General features: G+C 38.5%; 1 protein-coding gene across 1 annotated transcript; it reads right to left on the reverse strand.

The window, feature by feature from the left end:
• Window positions 1-1715: 1715 nt before the first annotated feature.
• Window positions 1716-20486, reverse strand: lrrn1 (leucine rich repeat neuronal 1). Its single transcript, XM_062046047.1, has 2 exons — window positions 20279-20486; window positions 1716-4763 (listed from the first exon to the last, which is right to left on the reverse strand). Exon 2 carries the CDS (start codon window positions 4616-4618, stop codon window positions 2465-2467), a length of 2154 nt encoding a protein of 717 aa, XP_061902031.1. The 5' UTR covers window positions 4619-4763; window positions 20279-20486; the 3' UTR covers window positions 1716-2464.
• Window positions 20487-24101: the final 3615 nt, after the last annotated feature.

Consider the following 24101-nt stretch of genomic DNA (forward strand, 5'->3'; position numbering starts at 1 on the left):
TTATCCTTTCCATCCTTTGTAACTGAGCTACTGTGTGGAACAATTTCCCTTGTGGATCAATATAGTTTGTCTAAGTCAGGGGTGTCCAAAGTGCGGCCCGGGGGCCATTTGCGGCCCGCAGCTAATTTTTTTCCGGCCCGCCACACATTCTGGAAATACTATTGTAAAAATAAAAAAGAACAATAAAAAAAGTGGAATGAGGTGAAATCTAACGAGAAAAAGTTGCAATGTTTACACAAAAGCTGCCATACAGGCTGTTTTTTTTTTCTTTTGTCTTTCTTCATTTTTCTTTTTTTGCCATTGCTCAAAAAAAAAAAATAATGACAAAAAATCCATGTTATAATGAATTATTTTCAGGGCTCCAATTACTTCAAATATTTCACTTTAAAATGTTTTATGTGGTAAATATTGCATATATTGTGTAGTAGCCATATAAAAACATCAAAGTTTTCTTTGACAAAAGCGCATAAAACAAACAAAATAATAGCTCCAGCATAAAATCGACAGATATATCTGAAGTTGATCTCGTAACTTAAGTGTTGAAAGTAAAAGAAAAACCTAATAAAAATGTATCACTTTATGAGTGGGGCACCTTTTGGATCCCAAATATATTTAGAGATTTTTTATTTATCTTTTCACTGTGATTACTCAAAAATATGAAATAATTAAAATCAATGGTGTCCTGCATTATTGATCTTTTAGGGCTCTAATTACTAAATACTGCATATTTCAGTTTTACTATAAAAAAAACTAAGTTGTTTTTGACAGAAAAGCCATACAACATTTTTTTAAATTTGTATTACTTTATATCAACTTGAAGTTGATATAGAGATTTACTGTAAGCGCTAAATAATTTAAAAAAAATAATGATCTGACTTATTTTTAACATTTTAATGACTGAGACCCTTTATGGTCCCCGGGACCCGTAAAGGTAAAATAAATAAAAAATGCATATATTTTGTTATGGTTTGAAAATGAAAAATATCAAAATGGCCCCCACATGCTTTAATTTTTCCGTGTGCGGCCCTCAGAGGAAAAAGTTTGGACACCCCTGGTCTAAGTCTAAGGAAGCAGGTATCGAACCTGGAACCCTGAAGTTGCTGGGGCGGCGTGGCTCGGTTGGTAGGCCCTTAATTTGCACTTCCAATCCCACACTCACAGCCAGATAGATATGCTTGATTAAAAAACAACAACAACAAAAACACAACCCCCAAACAAAACGTACGACTTTGTCAGTTTATCGCTCGTTTCTAGCTTGTTTTACGAAGGTAATCCACTCGTGTCGTCTTTCGGGATTTTTGGAAATGCGGTAAAACACTCTCCCCTTCCCATCTCCTGGTTTGTTGTGGCCTTCTGGCACACCGTAGCTTTAAACAACACGGACAAACTTTCTCAAACTATGTTTTTCCTGTGTTTTTATTTTGCATGATGTCATCTCCCGGAGTTCTATAGCAGTACATTAAAATATTCTGTGGCAAACTCTGCCTCTGCCTGGACTCAAATTTTGATTATTCTTTGATAATTGCTGTGCAGAGGCGTACATAGTGTAGCCCGAGTTCTCAAGTCTCAATCAACACTTGGGTTGTTTTTCTAACACCTCCAGCTATCATTTCAACATGAATAAATGTAAAACGTGTGCGCTCATCCAACCATAACCCAAAGAACCTTATAACTAATCAGCAGTGTGGTGCATTCGGAACAAAAAGTCATGTTTTCAATCAGGGTTTTTAAAAATAAGCTGAAAGATTTTATTTAATTTGCTCCCCAATAAACAACATATTTGTGTGTAAACCACAAAAAGCAAGTGATTGTAAACATTCTAGTAAGGTAAGAAATATCAAAGAAATGTAGAAAGCCTTAGATTACATCAATTCACCTAATTTGGAACATTCATGTTTCTATTGCTGGTTTACAGTAGTTGCTTTGCAAAGTCTAAATCAAACATGATTATCAATGTACAAAAAACGAAAGGAAATCGTTGATACAACATTACATTAAAACCCGCTAACGTTGTTCGATAGTATATAAAGTCTAAACATACTTTGTCAGCTTACATTTGTATTGTTGGACAAGTCAGTGTATATATTTCAGTGCACAACAGTGAAACTGCTTTACAAGAGAAAGATAGCTTCCTAACACTCCTGCTAGGGAAACGAGTTAAAAAGTGTGTGAATTAGCACATGTCTACTGAAACTGTGACAATACTCATGCTGTGTTCTCATAACCTGGACTAAAAATAAAACAGAGTGTCTACTTTATTCAGTAAGACAAAGAAAGCTGCCAGTGCCTGTCATTAAAAGACATGGTTTGAAAAAGGCAATGTGTAGAACTAAGGAACTGAAATGTTTTAGAAACCAAAGAAAACAAATCAAGTATGAAAAAAGATAAGGTAGTTTACTTTTACATGCACATATACCCTATGTGCTTTGACGAATGTCTGTCGGGGAAAAAGGAGTGGTGGCTCTCACCACATATAGTAGCTGCGTGTGGTGTCCACCTGGCTGGGTTTGCTCTCAGAGGAGCCTTCTTTCTCTTTTTCATTGTCCACTTCCCACAGGTTGATAAGCGGAGGGTACAGTTCGTTTAGGGGTATTGACGAGGTTTTCTGCATGTACTTTTTTAGGGAATGGTGGTAGTTTTTCCTTTTCCACCTCTTGGCAATGTACACGCACAAGGACGCCAGGCTGATGATCGTGAACATCGTCCCCATGACCGCCGCCAGAGCGTTGTTGGTCACTTGGTCGGACACCTCAACAGCAAAGGTGGTTTGTTTTGTCGTCACGTTCACGCACGACTTCTGCGTTTGTTGGTGGATGTTGGAGACGGTGAGGCAAACCTCATACTCTGTTGCTGGTTGCAAATGTGTCAGGTTGTACTCGTGTACATCCACAGGTACCTTAGCGGTGTATGTGATGTGTGGGTTGTCTATTTTCATGGTGGCAGATGACCACTTGAGGTTGGAGGTCATCACATTCGAGTTTACCTTCCAGGAGACGAGAATTGAGTGGGACTCTGCCTGTTTGACATAAATTTTCATAAGCTGAGTGCTGTCTAACAGAGTGCCGTTCACCCGTATGGCTGTCACTCTCGTGTCGGCGCCTTCTGAATTCTGAGCCACGCAGGTGTACCTGCCAGAGTCCTCAACTTGAATATGAGAAATCCTTAAGGTACCTTCACTGCTGAGGCTGTACCTATCAGATTGCGTGCCGATCATGACCTTGTTCCCTGTCGGTGTCACCCAATAGATTTCTGGTCCAGGCTGGGACATGGCTCTGCAATCCAAGTCTATAGTCGTACCAATGTCTATGTTGAAGTGACTGGGAAAGGTATCATGGCTGATCATTGGCAAGCACTGGTTTGCAAAGTTCTTCTGCAGAACCTCCTGCACATGCCTACCCCTGACCTCTGTTGGCATGGCACAAAACATGGATAAAGGCTCCATGAGACGAACAGTAGTCTTGTTGATGGCCATCCACTGAATAACGCAATCACAACGAAAAGGGTTGCTGTGGATGCTGATCTCACGCAAGTTGGGGAGAGAAGCCACAGTGGTCTGATAGAGGGCATTCAGGGCATTATTGTTCAGCATTAAACTTTCCAAGGCTGGGACATCATGGAAGGCGTGACTGTTGATAAAGGAAAACTTGGGATTGTTTGTCGCCTCCAGTTTAGTGAGCTCAGGAAGATTATCCAGAGCGTAGCGGTCCATAGAAACCAGTTCACCCATGTTGTTTATACCCAGCTCTTTTAGCCTTAGCATGTTCTTGAAATCTCCCTCCTGAATCTTGTGAACTGGGTTCTTGTTTAAATCCAAGAACTTGAGGTTAGGTAGTTTTTGAAGGGCTTTTTGAGGAATTCTAACCAGCTTATTATCATAGAAAGAGAGACTTTCAAGGTTATCTAGTCCCACAAACGCATTTCCAGGAACTTCTGTCAAATCCATCCCTGCCAGGACCAGGCTTCTTAGATTACCCAGGGGCTTGAAGTTAAAATCTGTAATTCCACTAATAGGATTTTCCCCAATCATGAGGATCTCAAGATTGGGCGTTGTTTTGAACCACTGGCTGTTGATGGTCCTAAGCTTGTTGGAGTTTAGGTGAAGCCTCAGCAAATTGTGGAGTCCAGAGAAAGCTTTTGCAGAAATAGTATTAATCTGATTGTGGTTAATATAGAGTTCTTGTAGATTGTTGAGGTCTTGCAGACAGTAATCAGGCATTTCTGTGATCTGATTCTCTTCTAAATGCAGTGTGGTGAGCTGGGACATATTGATGAGGCCAACATCCTGAATGCTACTAAAATTATTCTGGGATAGGTCCAGCTCAGTTAAATTGAAAAGCTGCTCCAGTTCCTCACTGGTCCTTCCGATGTAGTTACTTTGCAGAAGAAGAACCTGAGTATCACTCGAGAGGTTTCCTGGGATGCGTGTCAAATGCAGGTCATTGCAGTCTACAGTGATAGCTTCTCTGTATGTTGATTGTGGGGTGAACCAAGGCCGGATCTCACACACACAAAGCTGGGGGCAATCATTGCTTTGGACAAAGGATATCCTTGTTGATACCACAATCAGTACGGCCAACATCTGGCCTGGACCAAAGCAACCTAACCTCCATTCAGCCATGCTGCGGAAGGACGGTTTAAGGGGCAGATGACTTCGGGAAAGAGGACCTAACAGTCATCAACCAGATCTTTTACTGGATCCTGAGTTGAGTGAAAGTACTGGGAGCTGAAGCCAGATGAAGAGAAGGATTATGTAGCAGAATAATCTGAAAAAGAAAAGACAAATGCTTGTCATTATAGAACATTGTGTCAAGCACACTGTGGTGATTTTGCTTCAATTACACATTGAATGAATAGGCAAGCATATAATGTGTAAATCAGTAAATCATAACATATCATTAGGTACCAAAGAGAACAATTACTTTCCCTGTTTCCTTGTGAGTCTATAAATTATATGCAGCATCAACAGTTTTGAAAGTGCAAGTTAGCTCATTACGACGCAAGCACAAAACACTGCTGTGAACTACTTGGAAAATGAATGAAATTCCTTGGAGAGCTTTCATCTATCCAGCAGGACCATACAGACTTGATCATTAACTTTTCGAACATCATTAAACAAAACAAGGCATTAGTGTGAACCACAATGAAGAGATGCAGATCTACGATTTTTTATGCAAGAACTTCAGTGTCTGGAATTCAGGACAAAAAGTTTTTAGCAGAGAACAGTTGTTACAGAAGTAACATTTTTAAAACCTTCCACAAATCTAATTCAGACTCAATAGTTCACGATGAGGTTAGGACTTCAAATACTACATCGAATGTCAGGTAGTTGGCACAAATTGTCTGATGTGTAATACACATTTAAAATAAAGCTAAGGTAATTGGAATATAACAACTGGGATTTGGGAAGTAATTGGAAATTTGGAAACCTATCACTTACAGTAAATAATGTGTAGTGTGAGATGTTTTCATAAAGTCACACTTTCATCAGAGCCAAATACTAAATCTCCAGCAAATATTTGTTTCCCCCAGGCAAACACTCAACAGACACACTGTATCTATGCAACAACGTTATCCTCCCAAATTTCTAACAAACAGGATTAGTTTACCAGCACATCATTAACAAATCCATGTGCTTGTATTAACAGGAGCAACACTTAAGAGATCCCATTACTCAATTAGGTGTATTTACTAAAGGAGGCGAGCCTTCACAGGCCCATGTCTCCATTGTCAAAGCATTATGGTCAACGTAATCAGCTAGACCCTAATAGGCTTTCCAACAAGAGAGCTGACCAATTTGTCTGAATGGAACCTGCCTGGCAACAGCATAGAGAAGACAGGAGTGGCCACCTCCCATACTCGGGATTCCCTATGGCACTGGGTACAGGAGTGGCACTGGTGATGCAGGGATGTAGTGATCTGTTTTTCTTCAAGCTAAAGGACTGTACAAGACATTATGATAGCTACTGTATTATTCTGGATTAGGCAGTAAAAGTAGCTCAATTTAAGGCAGTTTTGAGATAGGAGCTGAGACCTACTAGAATTGGAGCCGTGTTTGCTTCTGTAAACACTGCAGCACGTGTGACGTCATGACATCATATGTCTGCAGCACGTGTGACGTCATGACATCATATGTCTGCATGCGGGTCAGATTGTGCTCACATTTGACATCGCATCTTTTTTGCAATGTGAACGATTACCGTATTTTCCGGACTAAGAGCGACATCTGTTAATAAGCCGCAACCACTAAATTTTACAGGATACATTTTTTTTTCATATATTAGTCGCACCACAATATAAGCCGCAGATATATACCGTCCGCTATGTTGTGAAATTAGGTATTTACATAGACTTTGTAAATGTTTATTTACATACCTTAATTGTTTCAAAAGAGTGCATATAACATGGTGGTAAAACAGCTGATCAAACAAAACAGAGAGGTAATTGATGACTTTATACATTCTTTGAGATGATTACCGAATTTTTCGGACTATAAGTCGCAGTTTTTTTCATAGTTTGGCCGAGGGTGTGACTTATACTCAGGAGCGACTTATGTGTGAAATTATTAACACATTACCGTAAAATATCAAATAATATTATTTAGCTCATTGACGGAAGAGACTGGACGTATAAGATTTCATGGGATTTAGCGATTAGGAGTGACAGATTGTTTGGTAAACGTGTAGCATGTTCTATATGTTATAGTTATTTGAATGACTCTTACCATAATATGTTACGTTAACATACCAGGCACGTTCTCAGTTGGTTATTTATGCCTCATATAACGTACACTTATTCAGCCTGTTGTTCACTATTCTTATTTATTTTAAATTGCCTTTCAAATGTCTATTCTGGGTGTTGGGTTTTATCAAATACATTTCCCCCAAAAATGCGACTTATACTCCAGTGCGATTTATATATGTTTTTTTCCTTCTTTATTATGCATTTTCGACCGGTGCGACTTATACTCCGGAGCGACTTATACTCCGGAGCGACTTATACTCCGAAAAATACAGTAAGATGTTCTCCTTTTTTAATAAGGTTCAAGATGTTTATCAGGAGTCTTCTTCCTTGTGCTGTGTAGACACAACACTGAGTTTGAACAGTTTCTTAAAGTGGATAATTTTGGTACATTCTTTGCTTAATCCATTCCATAATTTAGCTTTAGCGAAGAAAAATCCATAGATTAGCTGCACCTTTTGTATAAGACATGTATAAGTCATGTCATGTCACGTCTGGGTTGCGTGGTAATGCGTTCTCCCAAAATGCAGACGGAACTCCGGAAAGCGTGCAGGTAAGAATATGATTTATTCCTCATAAATCATATAAAATACACGGGGAGCAAAGGAACTATCTAGTGCGAAAGCTTAGCATATAAACCGGAATCAAGAATCATAGAGATAAGAATTCATCAAACGTAACTGTTGCGTAAAGCAAACAAGACAGCCAGACTGAGTGTGGCGAAAAGCAGGAAATAAGTAGCTCTCTGATTAGTGCCCAGGAGCAGGTGAGCGTCCCGAACATTAATCAGAGGCAGGTGAAACTAGTCTGCAGTCATGGCAACTAAAACACAAACCCAGGGGTGCTCAAAAGAGAACTAAAGGAGTCAAACACTAAACAAAACATGATCCGGGCAACGGATCAGGACATTTCAATGCTCGGGCAAAAAAGTAGTGGGTTATAGTCCGGAAAATACGGTACATAAAAAAAATCATAATAGGACATTCTACCCTGCAGTGTAAATGTAGCATAAGAGTGTCAGGATGGACCAACTAAAGGATACAGATGAGAAATAGTTTTGATCCGCAAAGACATTGGCATTGTTTAGCAATTTACAATTTTTTTTTCGAAATCCTATAATCATTCATGCTGTCACCATCCACTATGTAATCAATAGATAAAGAAAAACAAAACTGCATGGTCCGACTACACACACACACACACTCACATGCATACAGACACCTGTTACCAGAAACCCAACAGCAGCATAGGTAAATTAGCCGAGCCAGATGGCACTGACATATCAAGGTCAAACATCTGCACTCACACACACTCACACACACACACACACACACACACACACACACACACACACACACACACACACACACACACACTGCCTTGAGATTATAAAGTATCATCAGTGTTTAACCGTTTGAATCACTGGTGAAATGATGCCTAAGGAGATCCCTGGTAGTGGATTGTGACTACATCTGTTGTCTCTGAGACCTCTAGCCCACATAGGACAAAGGGGCTAATGCCTTAGTCTTTCTTTTATGAATAATGGTCAGAGGCTTTAGCTCAATATACCAGTCCCCGCGCCCCCGCCATTGTAGTCACTCTATGCCTTACGCCCACACGGACTAAATGCCGCTTGGAGCAGTATAGGTCCCAGCCCCCATGAGCGCCACTGTCTACTTACATTGTGATAAATACAGACACCTGCTTGCTAAGCACACACGTTTCATCATGGTTCAAAGTAAAACACTTCTGTGGTAAACACATTTGGAAAAAAAACATAAAATTTTTCTTTTTGGGGGGTAAAAAAATAACAACAACCGCAGATAAACTGTTGTTGGGTGGCAATCACGTGACCTAGGGTCACTTCCGGGTTTCAGGTGGCGCGCTAGAGTTTCATTAGGCTACTGTTTATTCATCTGCATCCGTGCAAATTTGGCCGTATCTTCAAAGGTTTAGAGCAGCGGTGTCAAACGTATCAGACCTGCGAGCAGGTTTTATCCGGGCCCGCGGGGTGAGTTTGCTAAGTATAAAAATGAGCCGAAATTTTTGAATGAAAGAAACTGCTGTTCTTAATGTGTCCACTAGATGTCATAATAGTAATTATTTGTATCTTTGTAGATTATGCTACATGTGTAAAAAAAATTAACCACATGATGTTATTAGTCGAGGAAAATGAGCAAACTACATAAATAACATCCTGTAATTTGATTTTGATATTTTTTTATCGTGATAGATTGAAAATTAACACCAATGAGTTGACTGATGAACATTATCACATAATGTACTCAGAAAGTATAAATAACGACAAATAAAGATGGAATACTATTAACCGCAACTAGAGATGTAACTAGATAAATGCTTTAAAATGTAATATCGGAAATTATCGGTATCGTTTTTTTATTATCGGTATCGGTTTTATTTTTTTTAATTAAATCAACATAAAAAACACAAGATACACTTACAATTAGTGCACCAACCCAAAAAAACTCCCTCCCCCATTTACACTCATTCACACTCATCCACACAAAAGGGTTGTTTCTTTCTGTTATTAATATTCTGGTTCCTACATTATATATCAATATATATCAATACAGTCTGCAAGGGATACAGTCCGTAAGCACACATGATTGTGCGTGCTGCTGGTCCACTAATAGTACTAACCTTTAACAGTTAATTTTATTCATTTTAATCAATTATTAGTTTCTATGTAACTGTTTTTATATTGTTTTACTTTCTTTTTTATTAAAGAAAATGTTTTTAATTTATTTCTTATTTTATTTTATTAATTTAAAAAAAAAAAAGGACCTTATCTTCACCATACCTGGTTGTCCAAATTAGGCATAATAATGTGTTAATTCCACGACTGTATATATCGATATCGGTTGGTATCGGTTGATATGGGTATCGGTAATTAAAGAGTTGGACAATATCAGATATCGGCAAAAAGCCATTATCGGACATCCCTAACCGCAACATGTAAGTGTAAAAACAACCCAACAACATTGTGATTTGTACATTTTCAGAATGTGCCTGTTCTATTTTTAAACAAAGAAAACAATCTGAAGTTGTCTTTATTTTTAAGTTATCGTGCCGTGATTTTCTCCATGTGGCCCCCGATCTAAAATGAGATTGACACCCCTGGTTTAGAGGCAGACATATAAATGATCATGAACAAAATTGGATGGGGTGGATTTATACACTCTTAAGAAAAATTATTATTGAAAGATTTAAACCATTTATCATCACCAAGACGTTACATCCTTTGAGACTCAAAAGGACATAAAGAAGGAAAGATTAGAGATACATCATGTCTTTACATCTGTAAAGGTCCACAAATTAGGCATTCATCTGTGAAATACAATGTTGGACTTGTTCATGCATCGGTAAGTAACGTATTTGATTGATATCATTGAGTGCTGTGCTGCTGTAAACGTGACGCTAATGAGTTCCTGCTACAAATATTAGTCTCATCTCTGTCAGCAGTTGTTTTCATGGTGTAAAGTTATTGTTATCACATCATTTCGCTAAAGATGTCCCTGTTGTTCAGCAATGTTTGCGAGCGATATCAATATTCAGTATATGCTGTTGAATCTACGAGAGATGTGTTTATCTAGTTCATTAATACTATTAAGGATATTTTATTGACGCTAACAAATAATGTAGCACAAAATACGCTATAATGTGGTCATCTGTGTCGAATAAAACATTCTGGCTTTCCTGCACAACCACAACCAAGCTTTTAGTTTCTGCTGTGAAAATGGACAATGACGATACACTGTACTTTACATGACGTTAGTTTATTTGCACAGCCAGGTCTTCGTAGTTATATTTAGGCATCTTGTCCTTTCTTTACGTGTAGTTCTGGTCTCAAACACTATTAATATAGTCGAGAATAAACTCTAGAGTGCATCACAGAAAGTTTCTCAAACAAATCAAATGTTCAAACAAACATTTTACAAAGTGATCGCTGCAGACACAAACATAGATTGATTATTTGGGAACCAATATTTGGAGACCAATTTTTGAAGCTTTTCAGGTGGAATTCCTTCCCATTCTTGCTTGATGTGCACCTTAAGTTGTTCAACAGTCAGGGGTCTCCGTTGTCGTATTATACGCTTCATAATAGGCAACACATTTTCAATGGGAGACAGGTCTGGACTACAGGCAGGCCAGTCTAGTACCCGCACTATTTTACTATGAAGCCACGCTGTTGTAACTCGAGCCTTGGCATTGTCTTGCTGAAATAAGCAGGGGCGTCCATGATAACGTTGCTTGGATGGCAACATATGTTGCTCCAAAACCTGTATGTACCTTTCAACATTAATGGTGCATTCACAGATGTGTAAGTTACCCATGCCTTGGGCACTTATACACCCCCATACCATCACAGATGCTGGCTTTTGAACTTTGCGCCTAGAACAATTCGGATGGGTCTTTTCCTCTTTGTTCCGGAGGACACGACGTCCACAGTTTCCAAAAACGATTTGAAATGTGGACTCGTCAGGCCACAGAACACTTTTCCACTTTGCATCAGTCCATCTTAGATGAGCTCGGGCCCAGCGAAGCCGGCGGCGTTTCTGGGTGTTGTTGATAAATGGCTTTCGCTTTGCATAGTAGAGTTTTAACTTGCACTTAGAGATGTAGCAACGAACTGTAGTTACTGACAGTGGTTTTCTGAAGTGTTCCTGAGCCCATGTGGTAATATCCTTTACACACTGATGTCGGTTTTTGATGCAGTACCGCCTGAGGGATCCAAGGTCACAGGCATTCAATGTTACGTGCAGTGATTTATCCAGATTCTCTGAACCTTTTGAGGATATTAGACCTTAGATGGTGAAATCCCTAAATTCCTTGCAGTAGCTGGTTGAGAAATGTTGTTTTTAAACTGTTGGACAATTTGTTCACGCATTTGTTCACAAAGTGGTGACCCTCGCCCCATCCTTGTTTGTGAATGACTGAGCATTTCATGGAAGCTGCTTTTATACCCAATCATGGCACCCATTCGTTCCCGATTAGCCTGTTCACCTGTGGGATGTTCCAAATAAGTGTTTGATGAGCATTCCTCAACTTTCTCAGTCTTTTTTTGCAACTCGTGCCAGCTTTTTTTAAACATGTTGCAGGCATCAAATTCTAAATGAGCTAATATTTGCAAAAAATAACAACATTTTCCAGTTCAAACGTTAAGTATTTTGTCTTTGCAGTCTATTGAATTGAATATAGGTTGAAAAGGATTTGCAAATCATTGTATTCTGTTTTTATTTGCGATTTACACAACGTGCCAACTTCACTGGTTTTGGGGTTTGTATTTATACCTATATTATTAGGTATACATGTAGATATAAAATCTTATTTTACACAAAAATCGATTAAAGTTTCGCAGTTTAATAATTTTAATGTTGGAGTTGATTTATTTGCAATATGAAAAGCTACATTTTTGTTTGATGAAGTTCAAGATCAAAGTACTGCCTCCCAAAGGAAGCTCCCTATTTAGTTCGCTGACACCTTCTCCTCGGATCTCCGATAACACATTGATTAGTTACGGCTCCAATAACACTCATTATCGCTCTTTAATTGCCGTTGTTCGCTCGCGTCAAAAGGAAGTTTAGAAACTAACAACGCTAATGGATAGTTGACGAGTAGGGATGTCATGAAAAACAGTGTAAATGATAAACCGCTGTTAAAACTCCTGAAGGTTAGTATCATAGTTTTAAATACAATTTAAAATAAATGAATACAAGAGACATTAAGAAACGTCATACACCAATCTAAACCTATATAAACACATTGCTGACTGAGGAACTAAGCTACTTAATTGTGCACATTGAAATACAGACTGTGCAGGGTGATCAATCTATTCTCGAATCTATTAGAGATGTAATGATAAACAGTATCAATGATAACAGCGGTAAAACTTTCCATGGTTAGTATTTTAAATTAAAATGATCAAAAACTGGAATTGTTAGCCGCACTTTGATAAACTCAAGGACAGACTGGCACTAGCCTGCTAACTTAAATGCTAACATGAATACAAGAGACATTAACGTCTTTCCCCATTCAGAAACGACATACTCCAATATAAACTTGTATAAGAACATTACTGTCTGAGCAACTAAGCTATTCAATTGTACACGTGGAACCTACAAGCTGTGCTCTCGTAGCACAGAGTAATCCATCTATACTTGGAGGAATAAGACAGAGAGGTGTTTTTACGGTGCGTTCAAGGGACTGCTGAACAGAGTAGGACATATTCAGCCCGCCAGAACCCTTTTGATTAGTCATGCATAAGAAACACAAAATATGGAAAATAGTTGGCTTTCCAACAGGGTCCCCACGTCTGCGGTCCCCTCCAAGGCGTCTCTTTGTCATCCCATTGGGTTTAGTTTTTTCTTGCCCTGATGTGGGATCTGAGCCATTGTGGCTCGTGCAGCCCTTTGAGACACTCGTGATTTAGGGCTATATAAGTAAACTTTGATTGATTGATATATTTTAGTTATTTTAAAAAAAACTAAAGATTTCAATGTGTGTACAAGTTCTTTTTGAGCACATTCAACAATACCGCAATAATAATGACAACCGTTTTGGTCACTAACTCTAATATGAAATGTTCATTTAGTTTCATCCCCACAGGAAAATTAACTCCCATGATGTCACATTAACCGGAAATATATAATTATACTATAATTTTTGCCTTTATCATTTTAAAAAAACACTCTAAAACCTTTACAAATTACAACGGAAAAACTCTCAAATAGAAATTATTTGGCTCTTAAGTAGCCAGAACAATATTTTATGTTTCTTCTGCCAAGTAAGTATAATGTATGTCGATGTATTCATTTCTTTTTCAAACTTAGTTAAAATATTTCAGTGTGTGTATAAGTACTTTTCGAGCACATTCAACAATCCCACAATTATAACGATAACCGTGATAATGTTGGTCACAATAACCGTGATAATACGTTGTCCTATCGTTACACCTCTATTTCAACAAAGGATGGTAAAGAACTAGATATGTCCGATAATGGCTTTTTTGCCGATATCCGATATTCCGATATTGTCCAACTCTTAATTACAGATTCCGATATCAGCCGATACCGATATATACAGTCGTGAATTTAACACGTTATTATGACTAATTTTGTTGTGATGCCCCGCTGGATGCATTAAACAATGTAACAAGGTTTTCCAAAATAAATCAACTCAAGTTATGGGGAAAAAAAATGCCAACATGGCACTACCATATTTATTATTGAAGTCACAAAGTGCATTATTTTTTTTAACATGCCTCAAAACAGCAGCTTGGAATTTGGGACATGCTCTCCCTGAGAGAGCATGAGGAGGTTGAGGTGGGCGGGCTTGGGGGGGCGGGGTTGAGATGGGGGGAGGGGGTAGCGGGGGGTGTATATTGTAGCGTCCCGTCAGAGTTAGTGCTTCAAGGGGTTCTGGGTATTTGTTCTGTTGTGTTTATGTTGTGTTACGGTGCGGATGTTCTCCCGAAATGTGTTTGTCATTCTTGTTTGGTGTGGGTTCACAGTGTGGCGCATATTTGTAACAGTGTTAAAGTTGTTTATACGGTCACCCTCAGTTTGACCTGTATGGCTGTTGACCAAGTATGCATTGCATTCACTTGTGCGTGTGAAAAGCCGTAGATATTATGTGACTGGCCCGGCACAAAAAAGGCAGTGCCTTTAAGGTTTATTGGCGCTCTGTATTTTTCCCTACGTCCGTGTACACAGCGGCGTTTTAAAAAGTCATACATTTAAGTTTTTGAAACCGATACAGATAATTTTGAAACTGATACCGATAATTTTCGATATTACATTTTAAAGCATTTATCAGCCGATAATATCGGCAGTCCGATATTATCGGACATCTCTATAAGGAACTAATAACGATAAAAAATAGTCGGCAATGGTTTCTCAAAGGAGTTGTCTCTATGGGAAACACCACCTCCAGTGTTTCGGCAGAGAATTACACGTCACAAATTCAACATTGATTACCATGAATTGATTAACGTGGACCTCGACTTAAACAAGTTGAAAAACTTATTCGGGTGTTACCAGTTAGTGGTCAATTGTACGGAATATTTACTGTACTGTGCAATCTACTAATAAAAGTTTCAATCAATCAATCAAAACGCTAACGAACACCTCCAATATAAAAGGCCATGGCATAGTAACAAATATCCTAATCCAGGATATACAACTAACCTGTTGAAAAAGAACCCATCATCACCCTTCCACTCGTCACATGGGTGCCATTGAAAGTAAGGATACGAGTAGCATTGTATGATATACCATTAATAATAAAGTACCGCAGTACTAATAAATTGAAAAAAGATACTTAACTGCCATTGAAAAATAGTTACTTTTTTTTTCATGCGTCTGACGGCGCGCTGAGACACATGTCGTGACTCAACATCAACACATGCACAGACCACTTGCAAGCAGAAACAGTGTTGAGACAAAAGGAGAATTGACATATTTTGGTTTTAAAACTAACAATAAAAGTGGAGCCATAAACATTGAAGCGCCGCTTTTCAAGCAGTGCTTTAACACATAGCTAGCTAGTAGCTTGCTATTAACTAGCTAGCGGCTAACGTCCGTCCACGCAGTGATTTTAGCTACTTCTAAATCACTATTCCTGGCCTCCATGGCGACAAAAAAACTACGATATTTAAGTATCATCCCTGAAAGGCAGGGAATAGCTAAATATGCTTCATGACACGCCGTAGGAGGAAACAAAAGCTAAACGCTAACAACAAGATAGCACTCCAGAATGTAAAAAAACGGGTGAATATACACAAATATCGATTTTAACAACACCAAGTACAAGACCCGTTATAGTCGACACTACAATAATGACATCGATATTTTTTAATATTACAAAATCTTTTGTCTTTTTTCATTGTTTATAAACGAAGTAATTATGTCCCTGGACACAGGAGGACTTTAATTATGACCAATGTATGATCCTGTAATTACTTGGTATTGGATGAGTAACCTAATGTGTAGTATCACCCAAAATGTATGATAAGTATCCAAACAGAAGAATAAGTGCTTAATACATTTTAACAGAAGTGTAGATAAAACATGTTAATACAGAAAATAATCAGATATTAACAGAAAATGAACAAGTGGATTAATAACCCTCTGCGCACAGCAACTATGCCGCGCACAAAATAAAATCCAATCTGAACTCTACACGAAATTAACACAATTTGTTTTGTAGAATTTTTGCAATGCAACTCTGTGAGTGACAGGTGACAACAAGCGGCCAACAACAGATAAAACAATGTTCGTCAACACCGTTCGATCGTTGTAACGTCTGTTGAGACGCTTCTTATAGGACAGGAATTCCATCGATGACTTTATTGAACAAAACAGTTTATATTCGGCCGTAACCACACCAAAAACATTAGTAAAAAAACACATATCTAGCAAAATTGGTCATTTTCTGCTATATTAACCAGACTTTAACCAACTCAGTCATCTGTCATAACAACAGCAGCTGCTCTCTCTCTCTCTCTCTCTCTCTCTCTCTCTCTCTCTCTCTCTCTCTCTCTCTCTCTCTCTCTCTCTCTCTCTCTCTCTCTCTCTCTCTCTCTCTCTCTCTCTCTCTCTCACTTGCACCAACACGCACTCATGGCACTTAGCTGCTGATGTTTTTACGGCCACACAAAAAGTCGGACACCTCCAACACCACATAAAGTGTAAATGCCAGGTCATTGTACTATGACTCCTCAATCAGATGTGTGCCTATTCTACTGTCATGTATTAAGGATGTAAATGTATGTATATTAATCATGAAATGATGTTACTAGATTACAGAAATGCTCATGAAAAGATATATTTTACAGACAGAAAGTGACATGATTATACACTTTGTCTCATTCCTGGGCAATTACGGTATTGTAAATCGGGGGCCGAATTTAGAAAAAAATTTTTTGTCTGTGGGCGAGTATATCTATTTTTAGGAACACTAATACAAAACCTCAAAATAATGTCTGATTGAATGCCTTAAAAAAACAGAATGGAATTGTACATTTTTTTAACTGAATGAGACACCCAGAATGTACATGAAAATAAAGAATGTTGGATTTACAATATTAAAGTATGAACGATAAAACACTGAATATTGACAACATATGAACGTCACACCCCCTCTCGATCGACATATTTTACAATCAAGCGAAACGCAACAAAAATGCAACAAACACCGCAAAATATGAACGCAAAGGGTAAAGAAAAAACCCACCTACAATCTGATGTATCTGAGATATCACTAAGCTTTAGAACTTCGTTGTAAAAATCTCCTTCTGCGTCTGTCCTTGACACTCGCATTTCAGGCTGGCCGCTCTGGAAACACTCTGTGGAAACGCTTCCCACCCACTGCATGGTGCCCCGTCTGAGCTGCTGTGACGTAGATTACCATAGTATCTAGTATATCATGCAAAAGCACAGATTCAAACCATCAAAATACTTTGTATAGTTCAGAAATTTACGGTAATTTAAAAACATCACTGCACATCATAATGGCAGCTACAGTTTCCATCTTATAGTCTAAAAAAAAAATTGGGCCTTAATTTGCCCAGGTCTGCTTTATCCCATGCTTACATCTCATTGTGCAACATGAGAATGTTTTAAGGGGACTAAATGTGATTTCTGAAAGGGGTATAAATTATTTCCAGACTAGGAACCCCACCCAGACAAACAATACAAGTATATTAGTATTATATTATTTGTGGACCCCAGGAAGACTAGTGGGTTGTTGAGGCAACCAGCTGAAGGGGATCCTTAATAAAAATAAAAATCTAAAATTAGTCATGAAATTGATTTTATTTTAATCATAAAGGGGTCAAAACACTTATATCAGAAAATAATCTCATGAAAATGACTGCTGTCAGTAGAATCCATCCATTTTCTACCACATGTCCCTCATAATTATGACAAAATAATACGGAAATGCTGCAATATACTGCATAAGTCAGCAGCCAAATTAGTAGTTTTTGTAACCCGTTTGCTTACTTACTACTAAAAGAGAAGTTGTCTAGTATGTTTACTATGTTATTTAATGCCAACATGGTTATTTGATTGCAATACGAAACATGTATCTGTTCCTAGTGAAATTTGTTGCGGTGCCCTTTATTTTGAAAAGCATCGAAATACATTTTGGTGCCGGTATTGGTGGATACTAGTCAGCATCCTTGCCGGCGTGTCAAACTCTTTTTCATTGAGGGCCACATCGCAGTTACGGTTGCCCTCAGAGGGCCACTTTTACCAGTGAATAATATACAGTATGAATAGAATAGAAAGTACTTTATTGATCCCTTGGGGGAAATTCAACACCACAGTTCGCTCACAATAGACAATAATAAAAATAAATATAATGTGTATAAATATAAAATAATATAAATATAAATGTGTATATATAAAACGTGTCTTTTTTTACGTACGCTGTACAAAACCAAATCTTGAGATTGTACTGTATAAAACTGGCAGCTCAGTCGCCACAATTTTACCGTAATATTTGCAGGTTTTTTTGTTTTTGTTTTACAGCATAGAAAATAAATAAAAAATACATGGAATTAAATTAAATGGAATGGCAAAACGGTACCAAATTCATGCAAGTTTTTTATACTGTAAAATACACGGTTGTTGTGTTTTATTTGGTTGGAATTGGGGGTTAAATCACCAAAATTATTCCCGAGCGCCGCCACTGCTTCTGCTCACTGCTCCCCTCACCTCCCAGGGGGTGGAACGAGGGGATGGGTCAAACGCAGAGAGTAATTTCACCACAACTTGTGTGTGTGTGTGTGTGTGTGTGTGTGTGTGTGTGTGTGTGTGTGTGTGTGTGTGTGTGTGTGTGTGTGTGTGTGTGTGTGTGTGTGTGTGTGTGTGTGTGTGACTATCAGTGGTACTTTAAAATTTAAGTTTTTTTAGTGTATTATTACTCTAAATTGAAAGTGGATTTTACTGTAAAAAAATATTACTGTAAAATTTTTACAGGAACAGTTTGTTGGATTACTTGCTTTGAAATCATAAGTCAAGCACATATTTAAGTAGTTATCTTTATTTGAATGATAAAATTGTTTTCAAATGTATATGATATATTTGGTTTTATTATTAGAGATGGTTAAAGTGTAAATATATTTAATTCTACGCAGTACATTTATTTTTGTCATACATAATATACATATATATATGTATGTATGTATATATATACACACATCCATCCATCCATTTTCTACCGCTAGTCCCTTTTTGGGATTGCAGGAGGTGCTGGAGCCTATCTCAGCTGCATTCGGGCAGAAGGCAGGGTACACCCTGGACATATACCGTATTTTTCGGAATATAAGTCGCAGTTTTTTTTCATAGTTTGGCCGGGGGTGCGACTTATACTCAGGAGCGACTTATGTGTGAAATTATTAACACATTACCGTAAAATATCAAATAATATTATTTAGCTCATTCACGTAAGAGACTAGATGTATAAGATTTCATGGGATTTAGCGATTAGGAGTGACAGATTGTTTGGTAAACGTATAGCATGTTCTATATGTTATAGTTATTTGAATGACTCTTACCATAATATGTTACGTTAACATACCAGGCACGTTCTCAGTTGGTTATTTATGCGTCATATAACGTACACTTATTCAGCCTGTTCACTATTCTTTATTTATTTTAAATTGCCTTTCAAATGTCTATTCTTGGTGTTGGGTTTTATCAAATAAATTTCCCCCCAAAATGCGACTTATACTCTAGTGTGATTTATATATGATTTTTTCCTTCTTTATTATGCATTTTCGGCAGGTGCGACTTATACTCCGGTGTGGCTTATACTCCGAAAAATACGGTAATATGTAATTGTATGCAGTGCATTTATTTTTTTAATACATTTATTAAAAAAAGATAAGGCACTTTATTTACACATATTATTTCCACTCTTTCGGGGGCCACACAAATGGATGTGGCGGGCCAAATCTGGCCCCCGGGCCTTGAGTTTGACACCTGCGTTCTATCACAATAGTGTAACAGCTGCAGCAAGAAGCAGCACAATCCACAATGGACCCCCTGCCTACACACCCCCATCTCCCAGTGCAGCATCTCCAAGAAAGGCAACTCCTCCTCGCACTTGTTGTGAAGCTGAAGACATCTGCCCATATTCACTTTAAACATTAATATGCAAATCACATATAGCCGATGTTGCGCATGCGTACAAGCCCCCGGCGCCGCAAAGAGATCAAAGTTAGTTTTTGACGCATTGCTGCCTCGACGTATTTCATAATATTCTCTATTATGGCGAACCTTTTGGACTTTCGGTAAGTCTAATTATGAAATCGGATAATGGTTTTATTGACGTAAATTGGTCGCTATATGCCCTTGAGTGTGTCCAAAATAAAAGCACGGGGAGATAAACAAAGTGCTTAGTTACAATAAGCACATTGTGTCCGACACTCCCCGCCATTAGTAACATTTAAAATAAGTCCAAAAAAAGACAAAATGTGTATAAAAGCAGGTGTTTTTCCAGTGGGTCTCACCTTGTTGATGTTTCATGTCAATGTCATTAATAGGCGTAGATCCTTCGTCGAAACAACAATAAATACTGTAATTGTTGTCCAAAAATAAAGCCGGGTATAAACGTGTATTCCTCCACCGCTGCTGCCGGAAAAGATGCACGGTGGTCGGCGGAGAGACGAGCCGACCTGCTGCTAGCCTTCACCGAGCGAATTGACACCCTGCTAACACTTCGACAGAAGCAAAAAAAAAAAAAAAAACACAAAAAAAATGATTAAAAAAAAAACACCTGGCGCTAACCACGCCAGTCAGCTGATTCCCGGGCAGCCTATTGGCGGAGAGCAGCTGTCTGTCAGCCCGCACCAAGCCAAGCAGAGAACCATCTGCTCCCGCTTGGTGGGAGGAGAACAAAGGCAGCAGAGGGCGGCGGGGCCGGGGTGGGGTGGGGGATGGACGGGCGGGTACAACGCTGCTATTAGAGGGGAAAATAGACCCGCTGCCTTTTACGGTGGCCGATACGTCCAAATGCTTCAAACGCAGAAATGGCAATTCATCCATTTTCTACCGCTTGTCCCTTTCGGAGCCTATCTCAGCTGCATTCCGGCGGAAGGCGGGGTACACCCTGGACAAATCGCCACCTCATCGCAGGGCCAACACAGATAGACAGACAACATTCCAGTGACGTGCGGTGAGGTTCATGGCTGGTGAGGCACTGACTTCATCACAGTCAGATTTACAAACATATGAACCCTAAAGAGCAGGGGTCACCAACCTTTTTGAAAGCAAGAGCTACTTCTTGGGTAGTGATTAATGCGAAGGGCTACCAGTTTGATACACACTTCAATAAATTGCCAGAAATAGCCAATTTGCTCAATTTACCTTTAACTCTGTTATTATTAATAATTAATAATATTCACACTTAATTGAACGGTTTAAAAGAGGAGAAAACACGAAAAAAATGACAATTAAATTTTGAAAATAGTTTATCTTCAATTTCGACTCTTTAAAATTCAAAATTCAACCGAAAAAAAGAAGAGAAAAACTTAAAAAAATAATTTATGGAACATCATTAGTAATTTTTCCTGATTAAGATTAATTTTAGAATTTTGATGACATGTTTTAAATAGGTTAAAATCCAATCTGCACTTTGTTAGAATATATAACAAATTGGACCAAGCTATATTTCTAACAAAGACAAATCATTATTTCTTCTTGATTTTCCAAAACAAACATTTTAAAATAAATTCAAAAGACTTTGAAATAAGATTTAAATTTGATTCTACAGATTTTCTAGATTTGCCAGAATATTTTTTTTGAATTTTAATCATAATAAGTTTGAAGAAATATTTCACAAATATTCTTCGTCTAAAAAAATGACGCTAAAATGAAGAATTAAATTAAAATGTATTTATTATTCTTTACAATAAAAAAAAAAAAATACTTGAACATTGATTTAAATTGTCAGGAAAGAAGAGGAAGGAATTTAAAAGGTAAAAAGGTATATGTGTTTAAAAATCCTAAAATCATTTTTAAGGTTGTATTTTTTCTCTAAAATTGTCTTTCTGAAAGTTATAAGAAGCAAAGTAAAAAAATTAATGAATTTATTTAAACAAGTGAAGACCAAGTCTTTAAAATATTTTCTTGGATTTTCAAATTCTATTTGAGTTTTGTCTCTCTTAGAATTAAAAATGTCGGGCAAAGCGAGACCAGCTTGCTAGTAAATAAATACAATTTAAAAAATAGAGGCAGCTCACTGGTAAGTGCTGCTATTTGAGCTATTTTTAGAACAGGCCGGCGGGCTACTCATCTGGTCCTTACGGGCTACCTGGTGCCCGCGGGCACCGCGTTGGTGACCCCTGCTAAAGAGTATCTTATTCACCATTTGATTGGCAGCAGTTAACGGGTTATGTTTAAAAGCTCATACCAGCATTCTTCCCTGCTTGGCACTCAGCATCAAAGGTTGGAATTGGGGGTTAAATCACCAAAAATGATTCCCGGGCGCGGCGCCGCTGCTGCCCACTGCTCCCCTCACCTCCCAGGGGGTGAGCAAGGGGATGGGTCAAATGCAGAGATAAATTAAATGATAAATGGGTTATACTTGTATAGCGCTTTTCTACATTCAAGGTACTCAAAGCGCTTTGACAGTATTTCCACATTCACCCATTCACACACATATTCACACACTAGTGGCGTGAGCTGCCAAGCAAGGCGCTAACCAGCAGCCTTCAGGAGCAAAGGGTGAAGTGTCTTGCCCAAGGACACAACAGACGTAACTAGGATGGTAGAAGGCGGGGATTGAACCCCAGCAACCCTCCGATTGCTGGCACAGCCACTCTACTAACTTCGCCACGCTGTCCAGAGGACACATTTCACCACACCTAGTGTGTGTGTGACAATCATTGGTACTTTAACTTAACTTGAACTTTATACATACAAACTGTAGCACACAAAAAAGCACATTTAATAAAAAAAACGTTATTATGGTCTTACCTTTACTTATAAATGAAGTCCATGCGCCGCTCCTTCTGAACAAAAGCATCGATAACTTGTTTATAGAAGTCTTCCTTATCTTTCTTCAGTTTTAAAAGTCTCTGTGTCTCGATGGAGATGATCCTTTAATTATTACCTCCTGCTTCGATTGAAAGTCCAGTTTAGAAAACTATTTTATTTTAGATATGTAATGCTCCATGGTGAAAGTCCAGGCGAGAGGAAAAAATAAACGCTGCACTTGACTTGCTAACTGTTGCCGCTTGTTGTCACTTCTTCTGCAGCCGAGTAGTCGCATAAATGATCCCTGGGATCACTAGCGCCCTCTACCACCAGGAGGTGGGATTACTGCGAGCCTCACCCAGTGCGTCTTCACAGCCGTTTTATGATTGCTCAGCACAAGAAATAGGTTACACACATACAGTTGCTGACAAAATACACTGTATATTATATACCTCAGCTAACTAAACTATGGAAATGTATAATATAATTCATATAGCAATACAGTCTCACAGCACAGCAGGCCAGCAGTTAGCCGAGTCATTGCGCAATCCATGGTGAGGCTCAATTGGCTGGTGACTCACCGCAAGTCTCTTCTCAGTATTTGAATGGCAAATGTGAAAATTCAGCGATTTTGAATAAAAATAATCTAAAACTGGTGAAGTTAAATGGAAAATAACTTTATAGTATAATCACTGGATACATATAACAATTTAATTAATTTTTTTTCTTTTTACATTTTTTTTCTTTCCATGATGGCACGTGAGGCCCCGCCTCACCTGCCTCCCCTGACTGCACGTCACTGCACTCACATTCACATACTAGGACCAATTTAGTGTTGCCAATCAACCTATCCAGCATAAAGAAAACAAAACACTTAAAACGAATGCCATCCATCCATCCATTTTCTACCGCTTGTCCCCATACTTGCCAACCCTCCCGATTTTCCTGGGAGACTCCCGAAATTCAGTGCCCCTCCCGAAAATCTCCTGGGGCAACCATTCACCCGACTTTCTCCCGATTTCCACTCGGACAACAATATTGGGGGCGTGCCTTAAAGGCAATGCCTTCAGCGTCCTCTACAACCTGTTGTCAAATCCGTTTTCCCTCCTTACAAACAGCGTGCCAGCCCAATCACATAATATATACGTCTTTTACACACACATATATGAGTGAATGCAAGGCATACTTGATCAACAGCCATACAGGTAACACTGAGGGTGACCGTATAAACAAGTTTAACACTGTTACAAATATGCGCCACACTGTGAACCCACACCAAACAAGAATGACAAACACATTTTGGGATAACATCCGCACCGTAATACAACATAAACACAACAGAACAAATACCCAGAA

The sequence above is a fragment of the Entelurus aequoreus genome, linkage group LG01 (genome assembly GCF_033978785.1).
Source record: "Entelurus aequoreus isolate RoL-2023_Sb linkage group LG01, RoL_Eaeq_v1.1, whole genome shotgun sequence".
Taxonomy (NCBI): Eukaryota; Metazoa; Chordata; class Actinopteri; order Syngnathiformes; family Syngnathidae; genus Entelurus; species Entelurus aequoreus.